Here is a 17,829-nt window from a genome sequence, read left to right on the forward strand (position 1 = left end):
CCTCAGGTGAGGATTAGAGAGAGAGGGACAGAGAGGGAGAGAAAGAGAATGCAAAACATTGCTTAAAAGACTGTGAAAATAAAATAATTAAATTAGATAAGTTATGCTCAAAGAATTAAATAGCTAGTTTCTAACTCAATGCTACTCATGGCATTTAAATGATCAAGAAAAGGGGGGGGGCAATGGTAAGATATGTACACATATAATATCTTAATAAAAAAATTTTTTTTAATAAATGATCAAGAAATACTCTGAAAATTACTAAAGAGATTAATTAAACATCTTTCTCCTTTAAAGTCAAAATTACAATATATAACCCAACAAATCTAAGTTCAAGGGCAAATGAACTTACCTTAGCACAATGAAGATCCTTATGTTTCTTCAATAATTTATCTGCTTGTTGAATTGCCATTTTATTATTACCATTATCAAGATAATCTATAAAAACAGAAATTATGATAGTTTATTCCTTCAACCACAAATATGAAAAATGGATAGGCTGGCATCAAATGTTTCAAAAAGTATAATTCCGTATAAAAGCATCGTGGAAAAACATACACACATGGAGCTCTGGCCGGGTAGCTCAGCTGGTTAGAGCTGCATCCCCATATACCACCAAGGTTGTGGGATCAATCCTTAGTCAAGGCACACACAAGAATCAACCAATGGCCCTGGCAGGTAAGGTTCAGATGGTTGGGCATCATCCCCTGCACTGAGAGGTCACCATTCGATTCCCAGTCAGGACACATGCCAAGGTTTCGGGCATGATCCCCAGAGGGGAGGCATGCAGGAGGCAACCAACTGATATTTCTCTCTCTCCCTTTCCCTTCCTCTCTCTCTAAAGCCAATAAAAACAAACATCATAGAGCTCATTTTTACTCTAAATAACCAGGATGGTCCAAAATACCACTTTATATCCCTACAGCCATCTCTCATCCAAAAGCACTATAATCAGTTATAGTAGTCCTTAATGAAGATTCAAGATATATTTATATGATAGATGACATTAATTATATTTTTACCTATGATAAACAGGTTTAGTCACCCAAAAATTAAATTTTTTTAAAAAAGAATCCTTTCTAGTATCGAAGCTTTAAAATGATCAAATAGAAAATGTTCCTTCAATAAAATGTTTAATTAAGTACTTACTTTACACAAAGTATAATTCTCTGAGTTAGAAAATAAGAGAAAGTTTTACCTATGGGAAGTGGGGAGAAATGGAAGAGATAAAGTCTAAAATATCAGGAGTGGGCAAGGATGCAGAAAGAAAAGCACTTTCAAATAATGTTTGAAACTAGCAATGAAGAACAACTGACGCCTAGGTTCCATAAGCTATATATCCATTCCTAATCTTAAGGAACAAGGGGAGAGGGGAAAAAAAGGAATATGAGGACCTATTATAAAACTGTGCTAAGGGCAATCTGTTATCATTCAAAAGTCTCACAAAAGCTAAGATTTCTTTCCAGATGAGAACTAGAAGAAAATGAAAGGTATTTTAAATGGGAAATGGTGGTAGCTGTCAATTCTAAGTATAGAATGACTAAACACAGGCCAACCACAACCTACTATACTAATTGCAGATCCCTCTTTGCATATCAAGGTCCCATAGTGAGGCAAAGATAACTCAAAATAATCTATTGTGCAACAATGAGAGAGCAACAGCAACTCTCATTCATTGCTGGTGGGAGTGCAAACTGGTACAGCCACTTTGAAAGACAGTTTGGTGGTTTATTTAAAAACTAAACATATTCTTCCCATATGATCCAAAAATTGTGTTCCTTAGTATCTACCCAAATGAGCTGAAAACTTATTTCCACACAAAAACCTGAACACAAATGTTTATAACAGCTTTATTCATAATTGTTAAAACTTAGAAGCAACCAAGATGACCTTCAATAGGCTAATGGATAAACAAACAGAAGTATGATGGAATATTACTTGGCAATAAAAAAAAATAAGCTATTAAGTCACATAAAAAACATGATGGAAGCTTAAATACATATTGCTAAGTGAAAAAAGCCAATCTGGCCCTGGCCAGGTAGCTCAGTTGGTTGGACTATTGTCCCAGGGGTTGCAGGTTCAATTCCCAGTAGAAGACACATAAAATAATCAACCAATAAATGCATAAATAAGTGGAACAACAAATTGGTGTTTCTCTTTCTCTCTCTCAAATTAATAAAATTTTTAAAGGCCAATCTATAAAGCTATAAAGGCCACATACTATATATCGATAATTCCAACTATGTGACATTGTGGAAAAGGCAAAAATTATACAATGAGTGGTTGCCAGGGACTAAAGGAAGAATGAATATGTGGAGCACAGGGGATATTTAAGGCAGTGACACTGTTCTGTATGATACTGTAACGATAGATGCATGTCATCATACATTTGCCAAAACCCATATAATGTATCGAATACAACACAAAGAATGAACCATAGCCCAACTGGTGTGGCTCAGTGGTTGAGTGTCAATCTATGAACCAAGAGGTCACAGTTCGATTCCTGGTCAGACACATGCCTGGGTTGTGGGTTTGATTCCCAGTAGGAGGGTATGCAGGAAGCAGCCACTCAATTATTCTCTCTCATTAATGTTTTTCTCTCTCCCTTTTTGAAATAAATATCCTATATAATAAAACCCTAATATGCAAATTGAACTAACAGCAGAACAGCCGACAGAACGACCAGTCGCTATGATGTGCACTGACCACCAAGGGGCAGACACTCAACACAGGAGCTTCCCCTGGTGGTCAATGCTGGCTCAAGTCAGAAGCTTGCTCAAGGCTGGCAAGCATAGCAGTCAGTGGTGGTCGGAGCCTCTCCTGCCTCTGCTGCAGGCAGGCAGTAAGGAGCGAGGAGCCCAGGACTGCAAGAGCCCCAGACTGTGAGAGGAATGTCTGACTGCAGGCTATCCCCTGAGGGGTCCCAGACTGCGAGAGGGCACAGGCCAGACTGAGGAACCACCTCACACACCCCTACATTCCCCCCACCCCATGCAAGAATTTTGTGCACTGGGCCTCTAGAATATATATAAAAGAATGAACCATAATGTAAAATAGTAAACCACATATTTTAATTATTAATAAGTTATTACTCAGTTACTTTAACAAATACAACACACTAATACAAGGTGTTAATAGGAGAAAGGAATAGAGGGGAGGAGAGTGGGGATATATAGGAACTCTATTTTCTGTTCATTTTTCTGTAAATCTAAAACTACTCTAAAAAACAGTTTATTAATACAAAATAAATTTAATAATAATAAATTTAAAAATAATAAAAGCATGGATTCATTTCCAGAGAAGGAAAATGAGAAATAAGTGGGATATAGGGTGGTAGTTGTCAATTCTAAATATAGAAATATAACTGAACACAGACCAATTCTTAATTACCACTACTGGTTCCTCACTGCTCATCAAATCAGGTCCCAAATCAGCATAGGGATAGAGAAGGCATAGACAACTCAAAATAATCTAAGGTCCTGGTGGCCTAGAGTGCTCCAAATAACAAAAATAGTCTATCATTTTACCCAATGGTTTCAATTTTTCTCCAATAAATACATTGCTAAAACTTGACAGACATATAAATACATGAGTTTCATCTATTTAGTCCTCAATGCACTTAATAATGATGAGCACCAATAATGCTAGGTAAGAAGATTAAAAAGAAGCCTTACTCTGGAGGAAATCACAATGTAGGGAAAAAAAAGTCTTATTGTGAATGGAATCACAACCTATAAAGGAAAATCAAAGACTTAATAGTCAGGTAGAGAAACTGGAGAATCAAAGAACTCTAAAAGCATGCAATCTTGGCCTGAATACCCAGACATGTAATACCAGTTTTCTTAAATCCTTAGCTCAGCTAATAAGCCTTCATTTGTCCTTTGTAAAATATGACAGATACTTCAGCTCAATAAATGGCAGTTCTTCCTAAATACTTGATGCTGACCTCATGCTGAGTCAGTTCTAAGTTACTCCTGACTCAGTCCTGAAAGATTCCAGGTTTACAGAACATATCCTAAGCTTTCTCTCAAAGAGTAGACATCTTTGATGAGACGCCATATCTTAGATCTGCCCAGAAATGGATCAAGCCAGAGTGAGGACTACAGGACACTGAACTTTTCCCTCTATTGTTGACAAGGCTCTGAAATTGCTGCCCCTACCTGCCCATGCCCTCTCCTCTGGAAATGGTTTCTACTGCCCTCTGCTGAAGCGGTATGGCTGGATGACCATGTCTAGACCATGTAATTGTAGCCCAATGAACTGGACATTTGACCCAAGCTGGATAAATCAGGTTTCTTCCTGATAATCTGAAACTGTAGCACTGAAAGCTGGAGTCAGAAGGCTGGAGTCGGAAAGCTAAAGCTCATTTGGAAAGCAATAAATATGAGTCTGAGATTACCAGTAGCAGCTCAGGAATTTCTGGTTTTGTTGTGGGGTTGTTTTTTTTCCTCCTGTTTTTGAAGGAGCCTTAGAGATGCAAGTTAGTTGATGGAGAGTGAAGAAAATGAGTTATTTTTTGATTCTTCATTCACATAACATTTATAAAAGAATAAAAAAAATTTACCCTAGCTGGTTTGGCTCAGTGCTGGAGTTATCTTAGTTAAAACTTTCAGGTTCACTGTAACTGGTTTGGCTCAGTGGATAGAGTGTTGGCCTGCGGACTGAAGGGTCCCAGGTTCGATTCTGGTCAAGGGCATGTACCTTGGTTGTGGGCACATCCCCAATAGGGGATGTGCAAGAGGCAGCTGATCAATGATTCTCTCACATCAATGTTTCTAACTCTCTATCCTTCCCTCTTCCTCTCTGTAAAAAAATCAATAAAATATATCTTTGGAAAAAAAAAAAAACTTTCAGGTGCAAGGAATAGAAACCCACCTACCACTCCCCTCCCCCCAACCACGAAAGACATTTTTTTAAAAAGAATTAAAATTTTTCAATTATCTTTCTCAAAAAATCTGGGGAGGGGAAAGGCAGCACTGATTAGCCACAGCTTGGTATGGCCACAAAGCCAACATGTTGGGCCCTAGGTAAATTAATAAGCAGTGAAAAAACAAAAACAAATTAAAAAAAAAAAAAACAGCCTGAAGAACCAAGCAGAGAAAACAGCCACACGTAGAAGTAGATATGAGCATCTGAAAAAGAAGATTCAGATCCTAACAGCTTTCCAGTTTCCATGAGGCCCTGAATCACTGCATTCCTGCCCTGGGTTCCCACAAAGGTTTATGGCAACCCCCTTTACCTGAGTTGGTATTAACTAAGACATTCCAGCACTTTCAGCCTGCCATCAGGCTCCCCTTTCCTGGATGCCTCTCTTAGGAACTACTGATCAATAGGTTGCTGAGTCTTTGGGGAAAAGTTTATTTTCATTTTACATTACTGACTCTAGAATATAAATTATGTATTCCTTGGAGAAAACAGGCCAATAAATATAATATGTAAGTCTTTTCTTTTTTTTAGTAAATATTTTTAAAACTTAAGGATAATTGTGATTTGACCATAGAGATTGGTGTTGTTTCCTTAATGACAAGAGTAAACCAAAATCAGCTATACACAAATCATAAAGAGGAAACAGTAAGATGATAGATCAGTTAAAGCACTGTTTTCCAAAGCATAGGTACCAACACAACCGAAATGTTTTTAGGTGGTCCTTGCAGACAGCACTAGATAATACAATGAGAAAGTTGATATTTTTTCTTATAGTTCCTTTATATTAAGGAGGTAGTCTCAGTCTGGTGTCAGCTTGCTACTTCTTTAATACTTGCTAATGTCTCTTGTTCACAAGGAAGGAACAGGTCTTAGATTCAGTTTCACAAGAATCAGGCTCTAGGTAAGACTTTTAGTTCTGTTTTGTTTACATTGTACTTTTTTTTTTTCTTCTTGTTTTGGTTAATCCTCAGCTGAGGATACTTTTCCATTGATTTTTAGGAAGATTGAAAGAGAAAGGGAAAGGCAGAGAGGAATACTGATGTGAGAGAAACACATACTACTTTGGTTGCTTCCTGCCTGAGCCCTGACCAGGGGAGGAGCCTGCAACCAAAGTACGTGCCCTAGATTGGAATCGAACCCAGGACCCTTTGGTCCACGCTCTATCCACTGAGCCAAACCAGCTACGGCTCATGTACTTATTTTTATGGCTTTGTTGTCTCAGGACAAGTGATAGGTTTCCCATTAATGGCAATAGTTTAGATTTTAAAAAAAATAAATTTAAGTTAAAAAAATCTATTTAGTGAAAAAATATTACATAAATAATAATATAGATAATACTATAATAAAGCTAAAATAATCAAATTAGGTAAAAGAATGATAGAAATTTGGGAAACAATATGTCAAGTCATTGGCAACAGACTATCAAGTTTGCTGAGTGAGCGGGCCACTTTCCTCGGTAACGCTTCCAACAGAAACTCCTCTCCCGAGCAGATAGCAGACAGACAGCTGCAGGCCCTGACACATGCGGCCTGCTGTCTGCTTGCCCTGAAGAGGCCCTAGGAATAATTTGTCCAGGCTTACTTAGGGATACTGTCAGTAGGAAAGGGATCAGTCTTGCAAATAAAAAAGAAAAGGCTTTAAGTTCTGTGTTCTTGCAGCTGCCGGGAGTTTCCAGAGCAGCTGAAACGACAACCTGCGGAGTTCCCACTTCCTACAAGAGCTTCAGAGACTAATAAAGACACTGCTCCAATCTAGAAAAAGACTGAATAAAAAATAGCTCCATAGTTAATTACAGTGTCCTTTGCTTAAAAATCTTAAGTGATTATGAATAGGATCCTAGCTTTTATCAAGAATACAAAGGATAGGTGAAACATGCTTTCAGTCAACAAGCCTTTAATTAAATGTGCAAGATGAAGAGGGGGATGTCGAATTTTAAAAATAAATAATGCCTCTTTTTAAAAAAAAAATATTTTATTGATATTTTCACAGAGAGGAAGAGAGAGGGATAGAGAGCTACCCTGTTTCCCCGAAAATAAGACAGTGTCTTATATTAATTTTTGCTCCCAAAGATGCGCTAGGTCTTATTTTCAGGGGATGTCTTATTTTTCCATGAAGAAGAAATAGGTACACATTTATTGTTAAATGAAAATAAAGGAAATTTATTAACTGTATACGGTACGGTAGTTGTCAACACAAACCAGACAAACTGTAAATCCTACAGTATCAAGAATTTACTCATATTTTCATTGACAATCATGTCATCGTCTTCTGGAACATCATCCTAACAATCCAATTTCTGAATTTCTTGGTGAATTTCTTATGACTCCATTTCTTTCAGAATCAGTGGACCAAATCTCTCATGTTTAGCCTAGGAGGAGCCTTATTTTCAGGGAGATGCCTTATATTTCACTCAGAAGGAAACCTGTAAGTAGGTCTTATTTTCGGAGGATGTCTTATTTTCGGGGAAACTCGGTAGAAACATCGATGAGAGAGAATCATCAATCAGCTGCCTCTTGCACACCCCCACTGGGGGTGTGCCCGCAACCAAGGTACATGCCCTTGACCGGAATCGAACCCAGGACCTTTCAGTCCGGAGGCCAATGCTCTATCCACTGAGCCAAACCGGTTTCAGCTAAATAATGCCTCTTAAATGATCATCTCACATCCTACATTTGCCCCCTCCCCCATTTAAGTTATTTCTCCACACAATATTCAGAACTACCTTTAAAATAAATTTCCAAATCCTTAGGTGTTCACATGGTACAAGCTTCTTTTATACACTCTCTCTCTCCATCCTTTTCTATCTGGAAAAATGTTCTAACTCACCAAAGGAGTGATTATCCATCAGGAAACACAACTGGTAAATATGTTACACCTGATCCAGACTAGAGGAAGACTGCAAACTAGTAAAAACAGTTTAGAACAAAGATCTTGTACCAGAAAAGTAAAAGAGAAAGAGAGAATCCTAAAAACTGGGAATATTTTCTCTTTCACATTTTTCTGTTTCTATTTTGTAATTGCTGACGCAGCAGTTCCTATGTTCAGACCATCACTCCTACCATTCCCCTAACCACTAAAGACATTTCAAAACTACTAATAATGGTAGAAGAAAGCCCTGTTCCCACCAAATCATACCAGAGTGCAAGTCAGTTGAGAACCACATAGCACATGAGAATCATTTTAGCAAAAGGAAGAGTGAATAATAAAGCAGGTGTTCTGGTAAGGCCATGGGTGATTTTCAAAAACCAAAAATGCAATACCCAAACTTGCCAATTTATGAGTAATAAGATGCACCCTAAAGATGTTTCAACTAACCGCATTTATGCAAAGAAAAACTACTATAAACGTAAATACTGAAATTAGAATGTAAGCTCCCCACATCTCATCCCATCACAATTATTTCACAATTATACACCCTTACAGCCCTGTCCACTTCTACCCCAAACAATATTCAGCAAGAGCTGAAGACAGTTCAACAGTTGTAAGATCCTAAAACCTTGGCAATACAAATAATGCCATACAAAGATAGTGATGTTACTGAATCTGAAATCTATAAAGGGCTGGTCTCTCCTGTGAGAATGCCTGTGTTCAAATCCCAGCTCAGAGCAATGCTAATCTCCGGTCTTCAGTTCATAACCACCTACTAGGATAGCACACAAATAAGCACTCAATGCTGACAGCCCTTGAACTTTTGGATGGTGGGCAAGCACCACCTTGAGTGAGCTTGTTCATTTGAATGTCTGAATTCAAGGAATGATAGTAGTTTGGGGTACTAATGGATTTAAACACAAAAGCAGGGGCTGTAGGTCAAAAAGTCCATAACAGTCTGCACCCTTTTTTTTTTTTTCCTATTCCTATCAGTTCATATTAATCACCTTGGAATTCCTAAAGAGCCTCTTCTAATCCTCTTCCCAGGTAACTATAATTAACGCTACTAATTCTGTCTTCACTTTTAAGAATATGACATGTCACTTCTGGTTAACACATCCTGATGTTTATCAATGTAAAACGGACAAGGTTTTTCTTCTTGGATTAGCTCAAAACACTATTAATTCTAAATGACTCATGGGGCACCAAAGGCATTTTCTTTGGTCTTCAAGAACAACTGTGGAAATCCAATTATTCTTAAAAATACTGAATCTTGCTTTTGGGGGAAGACTTTCACTGTGTGTTCGCATCGTTTGCCTTCACTCAACATTCCAAATAATTTGGGAGAGAAGAGGCTTTAGTTGGGCAGTTAACAATGCTTTTGGTTCCTTTAATTGGCAAGGAGTTGGTAAAGTGAGTGATAATACTATTTTTAGAAGATAAGTAACTGCCCTTTGGAGAACAGGGGGACAGGGAACAGGGGGAGAGAAATGCAAATTCTCAGGCATAGCCCCAGGTCTGTCTTAAGAATAGGTAGAGTAATAGAAGGTTCCATTGGCAAGATGGCCCCATTGAAATTTGTTAAGGAATTGCAGAAGACTGAGATGGGCAGATTTATTAGGACAGTATGGTTTTGAACCTGAGAGACCAGAGACCCTTTCAGAATGCCTATGAGGTGGAAAACTGTCACAATGAAACTAAGATGTTACTTCGCCTTTTTCATCGTTCTCCAAGTGTGTTTTCTAACTGCCTAACTGAATGGACAGAAAATAGCCCATGAAAACTTACATGTCTTTCATTAAAGACAGCCGTTCCTAATGTATTATTATAATTTATGAATTATAATAACGATGACTATACACCAAAAAAAGCGTTGAATCTTTTTAGTTAAAAAATAAAAAGCAGCCACTGCACAGAACTGTAATGAGCCACTTACTGCAAACCCTGGATACAGTTCTTGCCCTCCATCACCCTTGTATATTTCATCCTTCCCCTCTGAAAATTTATACCCGAGGGCTTGAGAGGATGCAGCCCTGGGGAAGTGAAAAGCAAGAGTCCTGTCTTTGCCACTCACCACCAGTGTGACCTGTGTGGGCAAGTCACTATCTTCAGCTCAAAGTGAGGTGGTTTCTAGCACAATGGTTATCAGGGTGAGCCTGGGACCATCCCCAGGGTTCAGGGTTCAGGTCCTAGCTCCACCAAATGTTAGCTGTATGACTTCAGACATATTAGCACATCGATTAAGCCCAATATCCTCATTTATATTAAAAAAAAAAAAAAAAAAAGGCGGGAGGAGCTGGGGGAAAAAGCTACCCATCTCATAAGAGTGCATGAAGATTAAATAAGATAACCCATATAAAAAGCCAAGGACAGTGGCTGACATAATTAGTAGTCTACACACACATTAGCTATTATTACTTATCTCACAGGATTGTTTTTGGAATCAAATGAGATGTGAGGGTAAAGCATCATACAAATGACAAAAATAAAAGCAAGACCAATTGTGCCAGAAACATTGTTACCCCACCCCCCAGAAAAAGTTAAATGATCTTGGCCATTCGGAGAAGCCTCCGTTTAGTAGCATCCAAGAAAAAAAAAAAACAAAAAAAAACAAACAAAAAAAAAAAAAAAAAAAACACGCTCTAATTTTGCAAAAAACCACTGACCTTGAAAAGCCTTCTTCAACATTAACTGAGATAGGCCAAACCCATACAACCATCTAAGGAAAGGAAATGCAAAGGGGACCACGGTCCAATTACAGAACATCTCCGTTCTTGAAAAGGTGTTTCTCCCGGACTCAAACCTGCGACTTCCCACATCTGGGGTGGCAGGATGACACCGAGGTCTTAAAGCCTGGGGGCTGAGGGAGGCGGGAAGGATGGAGGGGATCCACCGAGCGCGCGAAGGCGGGCTGCAGAGAGGAAATGCCCTTGCAGCAGCCCTGCAAGACCCTCCATCGCGATCTACCAGTCTCTTCGCCGCTATTTTGGGCCCAAGACACCCCCCACCCCAAAGCCCCTCGCTGCCCACGTGTGCCCAGAGCAGCTGTGTCTCCACCGAAGACCTCGCAATGGGGAACCTCGAATCAGGCCTGTTCTCATTCGATCGGGGTGACCTTGTGTCAGACCCTTCCCCTCTTTGGACCTCTTTCTCCACGTACACCCAGCACGGCTAGGTGGGCAACCCCCTAGGCCTGGGTTCCCGCAATTAAAGGATCTTTAGTGAGGAATATTCCCTCAGCTTCCACCCGCGGGGAGATGTCGGGGCTCTCCCTCGGTGTGGCTCTCACAGAGGCAGCCGACGGGCGGCGCAGGTCTCAGCGAGAGGAAGTGTCTCCGCTCTGCCGCCCCGCCGCCGCCCCGACCGAGCCGCCGCCACCTCAGGGCTCAGGAAGGCCCGCCGGCGCCTACGCGAGGCCCGTGGCTGCGGCCTAGAGGCCCGCGCGGCCCGCCCCCGGCGCCCGCGGCCCCCGCTCCCGGACTCTCGGCGCGGCTTCTGGGCCTTGGCTCCGGTCTCGGTACCGCTCGGCAGCCCTGGGCGCTTCCGGGCGGCGACCAGGCTGGCCACAGGCACTCACCGTAAATGGGCCGGAGGCGCCTGTCGTTAGGGTCCTGCACATGGCCCCGTGTCGCCATGATGACAAGCGCAGAACCGCAGTGCGCACGCGCGGGGCAGGCCTCCAGGAAGGGGCTGTTAAAGGGCCAGCGCCGATCTCGCTCGTCTATCGCGATGGGTCGCGGCCGAACGCACCTGCGCGGAAAGCGCTGCTGCCTCGCCCCCCGTTGGAAGAACTGCCTGATCAATAGAAACTTTCTCTCCTTTTTTGACGGTGCAATCAACCGAGCTAGTCGAGGCGGCTGTTGCTGTTTGGAATCCCTTCCGAGTCACCTACTGGGGCGTGAGAACGGGAGGGGAGACGCTCTTGGTCAAAGTTGGGGCTCAGCCGCTCATCCTATTTATTCTCTGTGCTTCATGAAGGACCAGTTAGACTTGTCTTTAATTGTTGAGGAACCAGGAAATCCTCTGGGAGGATGAGTTCCAGACCCTTTCACCCCTTTCTCGGGGTTCAGCCAACTGAGAAGCCTCTTAGGATGAATAGTAATCCAGTCAATTATACTTCAGTAAAGCTGGAGAGAAAAGGTAACTCAGCCAGTATGCATTGCAAGCACTTTATTTTTTTTATTATTAAATTATTATCTGTGTACATATTTTACCATTGCCCCCCCATATATACCCCCCCTCCCCAGGGTTTTGTGTCCATTGGTTGTATTTATATGCATTGCAAGCACTTTAAATATATTATTTCTTTAATACGCATAACAACCCTCTTCCTAGGAGGTAGATATTATTATCTTCCTTTTTTTAAGATATAGTTTATTGAGTTTTTACAGAGAGGAAGGGAGAGGGATAGAGTTAGAAACTGGGTATGTGCCCGCAACCAAAGTACATGCCCTTGACAGGAATCGAACCCGGGACCTTTCAGTCCACAGGCCGGCGCTCTATCCACTGAGCCAAAACAGTTTTGGCTACCTTCTTTCTTTTTTTTTGATCAGTGGGTTTATTCATACATATAGCTATTGGGTGCCGTTATGTGGCATGCTCTGTTGCAGGCACGAAGGATACACCAATAAACAAATAGGCCGAAACCGGTTTGGCTCAGTGAATACAGCTTTGGTCTGCAGACTGAAGGGTCCCAGGTTCAATTCAGGTCAAGGGCATGTACCTTGGTTGCAGGCACATCCCTAGTAAGGGGTGTGCAGAAGGCAGCTGGTCGATGTCTCTCTCTCATCCATATTTCTATCTCCCTTCCTCTCTGTAAAAAAAATCAATAAAATATATTTTAAAAAAAGATACTTCTATTAACAGTCTAAAAATAAATAAATAAACAAATAGACAATCTTTGGTGGGGTTTAACTTATATTGGGGAAGACAGGCGATTAAGTGAGTAAAATAGATGTACAGGTGGGCAAAAGTAGGTTTACAATTGTGAGTACATGAGTTAAGGCTACTGTAATAATCACAAACTGCCTGCCTCCTCTCTCCACCTCTCCCTTACTCTCTCAAATCAACTTTAAAAAACACTTTTTAGAAAGGAAGGAAGGAAGGAAGGATGAATAATGGTCAGGAGCCTCAGGTAAGCTGACTCCAGGATCACTCGGAGATGGATGTGGCCAGGTATGACCAGGCTCAGGTTGAGCTTGCCAAAGGGAGAGGAGGGAGGAGACCAGGCTCAGGTTGGGTTAAGAGAAACAGTACTTGTTCATCGTTGAGGCACATGAAAGAGCCAGTGAGTCACCTGAGTTTTAAACGTTTCCCAGAATGGAAAAATACAGCACCTACAAGGGGCCCAAGGGGCTCCTGGCCAGGACTGTGGTTACCCAGCTAGGTTCTTAGGTTACCTTTGTTGGTCTGGCCCCGTGAGGAATGCTAACAGGCTCAGCACCCGGTTCCCTAATTTGGCAGGGCCAGAGCATTATGGACCTACCTAACAGAGGCCCCTAGATATTTGAGTCACCTTTCTGGGTGGAATACATTTCTCTCCACCCTGAAAGCCTGTTTGGCATCCAACTAGGATGAATTGGCCTTTTTCTTTTCCCATTCCTACCCCTTGTCCTCAGAGCCTAAGGCTGAAGCAGTGACCTGGCTCTGGGCCTGTCCTTACCTGCTCCCCGAGAGACAGCGGCACACCCTTTGGCAGGTGTGAATCATTTCGGGTAACAAATGAGATGATCCCACCCCACCCCAGGAAGCCAAAAACACCATTTTTCTTGCTGTACAATTCAGAACGCAGAACAAAGAGAGCTGACATGGGAAAAGGCTTGGCATACAGTAGGTGCTCATTGCATGATGCTTTCCATTTTCTTAACTTAGAACCGGGGTACGCCCTTCATTCTTGTCCTGTTTGGTGGCAGATTTGCTCTGGTGAGAAACCCTCTGGATCAAGCGCAGTGGCACCCATAGGTGCATTGCCTGAAGAGCTGGGGACTCAGGGCGGGTACGGCATTACCTGGATATAGTGACTGTGGGTATCTCCACCCGCTGACTTTTCTGGTTTTTGTTTTTCTTTCCCATCTTCTGCGTATGTTCCTATTTAATCTTAGTAATCCTCCTAAGAATAAACAGATCACTGCATATTTCATAGTTTTTATAACTGATTTCCTGCCCTTTTGACAGAAATAGAAACAGCAACTCTGACTCTGAAATCAAACCAGACTTAGATCAAAATCTGGACACTGATACGTATCCACTGTGTGATCTTAAGCACGTGACTGAACATCTCTGAGCCTTAGTTTCTGCATTGGTAAAATTATGATACTAAAAGGACCTACCTCACAAGGTTGATATGAGGAATAAATTCTGTGGTTTATGAAAAGAAACAAGTAGCCGAAACCGTTTTGGCTCAGTGGATAGAGCGTCAGCCTGCAGACTGAAAGGTCCCAGGTTCGATTCCGGTCAAGGGCATGTACTTTGGTTGCGGGCACATCCCCAGTATGAGGTGTGCAGGAGGCACCTGATCGATGTTTCTCTCTCATCAGTATTTCTGACTCTATCTCTCTTCTTTCCTCTCTGTAAAAAATCAATAAAATATATATATATATATTTTTTAAATATATATTTTATTGATTTTTTACAGAGAGGAAGGGAGAGAGATAGAAAGCCAGAAACGTCGATGAGAGAGAAACATCAACCAGCTGCCTCTTGCACACCCCCTACTGGGGATGTGCCTGCAACCACTGTACATGCCCCTGACCGGAATCGAACCTGGGACCTTTCAGTCCGCAGACCGACGCTCTATCACTGAGCCAAACCAGTTTCGGCTAAAATATATTTTTTAAAAGAAAAAAATAAATAAAAAGAAACAAGCAGAAAGAAAGCACTCAACAACAGTTACATGCTATAACCATTTTTAATATTATTACTCCCTTCTCTTAAAACTGCAGAAATCACCTCCTGACAAATCAACAAACAACAAGTACTGGCAAGGATGCGGAGAAAAAGGAACCCTATTGCATTGCTGGTGGGAATACAGATTGGTACAGCCACTGTGGAGAACAGTGTGGCTGTTTTAAAATTAAAACTGGAACTGCCATTTGATCCAGTAATCCCACTTCTAGGAATATATCCCAAGAAAACAGAAACACCAATCAGAAAGGATATATTTACCCCTATGTTCATAGCAGCACAATTTACCATAGCTAAGATTTGGAAACAGCTTAAGTGCCCATTAGCAGATGAGTGGATTAGAAAACTGAAATACATCTACATAATGGAATACTACACTGCTATAAAAAACGAAGGAATTCTTACGATTTGCAAAAAATGGATGGAAGTGGAGAGCATTATGCTAAGTGAAATAAGCCAGAGAAAGATAAATATCAGATGACCTCACTCATTTGTGGAATATAATGACCAACATAAACTGATGAACAAAAATAGGACTAGAGTCATAGAAACATCCAACAGACTGTCCAACCTATGAGAGAAGGCTGGTGGGGGGTGTGGGGTAGGGTGAAGGGGTAAGAGATCAACCAGAGGACTTGTATGCATGCATATAAGCATAACCAATGAACACAGATGGGGGTGGGTGATGAGGGCATTGCTGGGGAGGTTGGGGGGGCGGGGAAAGGTCAATGGGTGGGGGGGAAGGAGACATATGTAATACTTTAAACAATAAAGAATTTAAGTTTAAAAAGTCACCTCCTGATACTTCAGGACACCAAAGGACTTTTCCCCATCTGATGTGTCTCCTTGTAGGAGTAATACCTTGGAATCTCCATAACATTTGGCATAAATTAAGCCAAAAGAACCAATTGCAGAATTAAAGGAAGACAAGGCAGAGAAACTGGGAGCTAAGAGTTCAGGATAGCCAGGGTTATGATCTTAGTTTTCCCAACAATTGACATTGCAATCCTGGGTCTCATTTTCCGCATCAGAAAAAGAGAGGGTGGATTTTCAGTCCCCTTTATCTCGCAAGCTCAAATGCCGGTCATCCACCCTCGCACTTCCAATTATTTCCACTAGGTGGCATATGAATGCCAAATTGCCCAGACTACTTTCCAAATCAGAAATGATCTGAATTTAATTAATTTTTTAAAAATATATTTTATTGATTTTTTACAGAGAGAAAGGGAGAGAGATAGAGAGCTAGAAACGTCGACGAGAGAGTAACATCAACCAGCTGCCTCCTGCACACCCCCCAACGGGGATGCGCCCGCAACCAAGATACATGCCCTTGACCGGAATCGAACCCGGGACCCTTCAAACTGGTTTCGGCAGAATTTAATTAATTTTTTAAAAACATAGCAAATATGAAATATGTGTAAGCTCTCTATAATTTTTAACTTATCTTTATTCTTAAAAGTATTACAGATGTCCCCTTTTTCTTTATAATTTTTATACTCAAGTTTATTGAGTTTTTTTATTATTATTATTGATTTCAGAGAGGAAGGAAGAGGGAGAGATAGAAACATCCATGAGGAGAGAGAATCATTGATCAGCTGCCTCCTGCACGCCCCTGACTGGGGATCAAGCCAACAACCTGGGCATGTGCCCTTGACCAGAATGGAACCTGGGACCCTTCAGTCTGCAGGCCAACACTCTATCCACTGAGCCAAACTGGCTAGGGCTGTTGAGGTATTATTTACATATCATAAAATTCTTTCATTTTAAGTGCACAATTCAATGATTTTTAGTACATTTTACAGAGTTCGACAACCATTGAAATAATCCAATTTTAAAACATTTAATCAGACAAATAATATTGCTTTTATAAGCTATAATTTAAAAAAATTTAAATATATTTTATTGATTTTTTACAGAGAGGAAGGGAGAGAGATAGAGAGCTAGGAACGTCGATGAGAGAGAAACATCGACCAGCTGCCTCTTGCACACACCCTACCGGGGATGTGCCCGCAATCAAGGTACATGCCCTTGACCGGAATCGAACCCGGAACTTTTCAGTCCGCAGACCGACGCTGTACCACTGAGCCAAACTGGCAGATATGTTTTTAAAATTGATTTTTAGACAGAGAGAAAATGAGAGAGAGACATCTATTAGTTGTCTCTGGTAAATCCCCAATGGGGGATTGGACCCACAACCTTTTAGTGTATGGGAAGACATGCCAGCCACTCAGCCAGGGCCAAGGAAGTACCCTTTATTATTTTTTTCTTTTAAATCTTTGTTGAAAGTATTACATATGTCCCCTTTTACCCCATTGCCCCTCCAAAGAGTTACCTTTTAATGTTTATTATAAATCAGGACATAAAGAAAGTGTGATGTAATTCTGCAAGTAGGAATTGAGTGCCTTCTATGTGTCTGAGTCTGTGTTGGGAACAGGGCCAGGAACATGTGACTCCAGGCAGCTGCTGGTAAGTCAATGTGGGAGGAAGGGAAGCGGTTGGCACCAGAGATTCAAGGAAAAGTTGTATTAAGTACATATTCTGTTAGAGATTTAAGGCTGAGGCTGGGGGAGATGGGGAGATGGTGTGTGTGTGGTGTGGTGTGTGTGTGTGGTGTGTGTGTATGGTGTGTATGGTGTGTGTGGTGTGTGTGGTGTGTGTGTGTGTGTGTGTGTGTGTGTGTGTGTGTGTGAATTGGGGCTGCGAGGAAGTGTTGGGGAGGGGGAGTTCATAGTGGCGTTTCAGGCTTGGTGATGACAGCTTTGGCTAGAGGAGAATAATTCCCTTCCCCCATCCATCCTGCACAGGACAGAATTTGACGACAGGAAAGGGCAAGGCAAACCTATCCCAGGGCCTTTAGCAACATTCCAAGGCAGTCGATGCTTAATCTGCCTGAACCAGGAAGGGAAGTTCTGGCCATGCTCCCCCAAATTAGATTCAGTAAATTCAGGTTGTGTTTACAGGTATGATGAATGGAAGGTGTCCATGACCAGAAATTAATTTTTTTTTAGTTTTATTTTTTTATTATGTTTAATTTTTCAATTATAGTTGACATTCAATATTATATCAATTTCAGCTGTATAGCACAGTGGTTAGACTTTATATTACTTACAAAGTGATTCCCCCAATATTTCT

At 41.3% G+C, this 17,829-nt stretch overlaps 2 protein-coding genes across 5 annotated transcripts in view; one reads left to right on the forward strand and one right to left on the reverse strand.

Annotated features, from left to right (window-relative positions):
- NAA25 (N-alpha-acetyltransferase 25, NatB auxiliary subunit) overlaps positions 1-11,726 on the reverse strand; it is a 57,683-nt gene extending 45,957 nt beyond the window's left edge. For 2 of the 4 annotated variants that reach the window (XM_036449080.2, XM_036449078.2), the window contains exons 1-2: positions 11,372-11,724; positions 353-438 (exon numbers count right to left, since the gene is read on the reverse strand). In XM_036449080.2, coding sequence (XP_036304973.1) covers positions 353-438; positions 11,372-11,429 — 144 coding nt within the window. In that variant the 5' untranslated portion in view covers positions 11,430-11,724. Of the gene's footprint in view, positions 1-352; positions 439-11,371 lie in introns of all 4 variants that reach the window. The other 2 variants (XM_045585625.1, XM_045585626.1) reach the window with 2 other exon arrangements.
- The window catches only part of TRAFD1 (TRAF-type zinc finger domain containing 1), a 33,278-nt gene continuing 22,985 nt past the window's right edge, over positions 7,537-17,829 (forward strand). Inside the window, exon 1 of the mRNA XM_036449090.2 lies at positions 7,537-7,560. The gene's annotated coding sequence lies outside the window, so the exon portion shown is untranslated. The remainder of the gene's footprint in view (positions 7,561-17,829) is intronic.

This window comes from Pipistrellus kuhlii, unplaced genomic scaffold, assembly GCF_014108245.1.
Source record: "Pipistrellus kuhlii isolate mPipKuh1 unplaced genomic scaffold, mPipKuh1.p scaffold_m20_p_20, whole genome shotgun sequence".
Classification (NCBI taxonomy): domain Eukaryota; kingdom Metazoa; phylum Chordata; class Mammalia; order Chiroptera; family Vespertilionidae; genus Pipistrellus; species Pipistrellus kuhlii.